At 37.2% G+C, this 2,753-nt stretch overlaps 1 protein-coding gene across 4 annotated transcripts in view; it reads right to left on the bottom strand.

Moving 5' to 3' along the window:
• PHF8 (PHD finger protein 8) overlaps window positions 1-2,753 on the bottom strand; it is a 103,202-nt gene that overhangs the window by 65,923 nt on the left and 34,526 nt on the right. For all 4 annotated transcript variants that reach the window (XM_010845879.1, XM_010845878.1, XM_010845877.1 and 1 more), the window contains exons 2-3: window positions 2,198-2,283; window positions 1,706-1,814 (exon numbers count right to left, since the gene is read on the bottom strand). In XM_010845879.1, the coding sequence (XP_010844181.1) occupies window positions 1,706-1,814; window positions 2,198-2,283 (195 nt within the window). The remainder of the gene's footprint in view (window positions 1-1,705; window positions 1,815-2,197; window positions 2,284-2,753) is intronic.

Raw genomic sequence — 2,753 nt, forward strand, 5'->3', positions numbered from 1 at the left:
AAAAGATGGGCTATTTGACAAATTGTGTTGGGATAAACATCTGGAAAAATATTAAGATCAATGTCTGGCTCATTATTTACATAATTCTATATGGAACAAAGATTAAATTAGAAAAAAATAAAGCCACAGGGTAGAAAAAATTATGGAAAAGACAAGGCCCAGTAGCCATAAAAAATAGTAATAAGTAAATTAAACTACCTAAAATTTAAAATTTTCTGCATGGAAAGCTATTAAAAATCAATAAGAAATAGGCAGTAACCCAACAGAAAAACTGTCAAACAATGTAAGCAGATAGTTAACAGAGAAGAAAAATAAAGATGACTTATAAATGCATCATAATATACATGCTTCCTTAATCATGTTTCACATGGAAACAGTGAAATCTCATTTTTTATCTTATTAGAAAGGCAAAAAAAAGTTTGATAATAAATAGTGTTAGCCCGGGGATGGGGGAGCCTGGTTGGCTGCCGTCTATGGGGTCGCACAGAGGCGAATACGACTGAAGTGACTTAGCAGCAGCAGCAGCAGTGTTAGCCAGGATAATAGGGAAATAGGGACCCTCACACATTGTTTAGTGGGAGTATGAAATGATGTGGTCACACTAGAAACAACCTAGCAATATCTATAAACATGTTTAAAGCACATACCCTTTGACCTAGCAGTTTTACTTTTAGGTAGTAAATCTACACATACACTCACTCACATATTCAAACACTTAAGTACAAAGACATTAACTGCAGCGTTTTTTTCCTAATAGCAAAATACTAGAATCGATTTAAATGTTCATCAAGAGGACTGCTTAAGTAACTATACATTCATACAATGGAGTACTAAATATCCATGAAAAGGAATGAAGAACATCGGAATATGCTGTTATGGATTGACCTCTAAGATACAGAATTTATATTTTTTAAAAAGCAAGATATAGAACAGTAAGTGTTTCTATTTGTGTTTTTTAAAAAGGGGCAACACACACATTCATATATGTTTGTATAAGCAAAAACTATTTCTGAAAGAATGCACAAGAAATCGGTTGACTTTGGAGAAGGGACCTGATGGGGGTAGGGTAAAAATGAGACTCATTGCCTTTAAATAAAACAAATATTAAGTTGAAGAAATACTTATAATCCTAAATAACACTTCATTTACAGGAGAGCTGAAAATGGTCAAATGAATTAAAAACTAAGCAAAAGAGTGTTTTATTCATTAATTTTTCTAACTCATTATTTTTGTTCAAGTAGTTTATTTTCAATAAGCCAATCTTAATTTTTTGAGGAAACAAATATTTTCTTGATTGGAAAAGAAATACATGACTACTCAAAAAAATTTTTTTCCAGAAAGTTTCCGCTTCTCTACAATGAGAGAATTAAAATTTCTGGTTTTTAAGACTCTTTCTAGTTATAGCATTCCCTAGGTACATGTAAATATCCTCTCCTGACTGAGGCAAAAACTGCCTCTCTATCTACTCATAGTTTCTACAAGTAGACCTTAATGTACTCTGTACATCAAATGAAACTCTAACAATGTTTCTCAGAAACTGACTAAAACAGAAGATCTCCCCACAAAGGGAACTCACAGAGCCCTGCAAACATCCCCAAATGATGGAGGCACCTAGTGGGACAGCCAGTAGAAAAGCTGAGAAGAGATGGGTCCCAGCTTCCCAGAGCAGTAGCGTTCACTGGCCCTTGGAGTAGGGGGTCCTCACCTGTCAAAGGTCCTACTCCGGAGCTCTCGAATGAATGTAGGGCTTCCCGTCTTCACTGGCTTCCCCTTGTGTGTATCATGGCCTTTTGAAGATACACGGCGTTTTTTCACTAAGCCAGAAAAAGACAAGAGACTGAGTCAAAATGGCTACAGGCTATGGTTCTAAAAGCAAAAGGCTCAGCAGATCTTGCTTCTCTTCCAATCTAACAACGCACTGGAGCATCTGGAGTCAAGGAAGCCCTCATGGACTCAGAAAAGCACTTGGTGAGGATAGGTGCTTCCTTTGGGGAATCCCTAAATAAGGGAGGGAGGTGAAACTGCATTTCTGCCCTCTGAGTGGAGCAGCTGCTGGCCTGCAGGGCCTACATAAGCTTCTCCTATTTCCCAAGGGAGACAAATCTGAAGCACTCAGGCAAAGGCAATTTCCCTTCCAAGCTTCCTTTGCTTTGTCTGTCTGGATTGCCTTCTCTTTAAAACCCCAAGATCTACTTACTAATGGAGGGCCCATGTAAGACCTCACAGTTGGGGCAGTGGTAGAGGTCAATGTCAGCAGCCTTCTCCTCTTCGACACCAACACAACTAGAAAAGAGAAAATCAGCCAATGTTTGTGGAAATTTTATTTTTCATAAGGTCTAGAACTGTGTTGTTCAATACATAATTAAGTAAAATTTTAAATGTAGTTCCTCCATCACTCTAGGAACATTTCAAGTGCTCAATAGCCACATGTGGTTACCATATTGGGCAGATTATCAAACTGTTTTGTCAACGCAAAAAGTTCTATTGTACCACAACGGTCTAAATAATTATGACAGAGCTAAAAATGTACAGACAATAAAGCTTCATTAAGACTCAGAATGGTCAAAGCTGGAAGAGAGTCTAGAGCAGTGCTGTCTAATTCTTGCTGTCAGAAAACCAGAACAAATTCCAGTCAGTTCTTTATGGGAAATAATTATGAAAATGTAAATTAAAAGAATAAATTCTTGGCTTTGTTGACTTGAAAAAAAAGCACAATGTTAGAGCTGTGAGTTTCAGTTTGATTTGGGGACGGC

Source organism: Bison bison, unplaced genomic scaffold (assembly GCF_000754665.1).
Source record: "Bison bison bison isolate TAMUID 2011002044 unplaced genomic scaffold, Bison_UMD1.0 scf7180017864227, whole genome shotgun sequence".
NCBI classification, from domain to species: domain Eukaryota; kingdom Metazoa; phylum Chordata; class Mammalia; order Artiodactyla; family Bovidae; genus Bison; species Bison bison.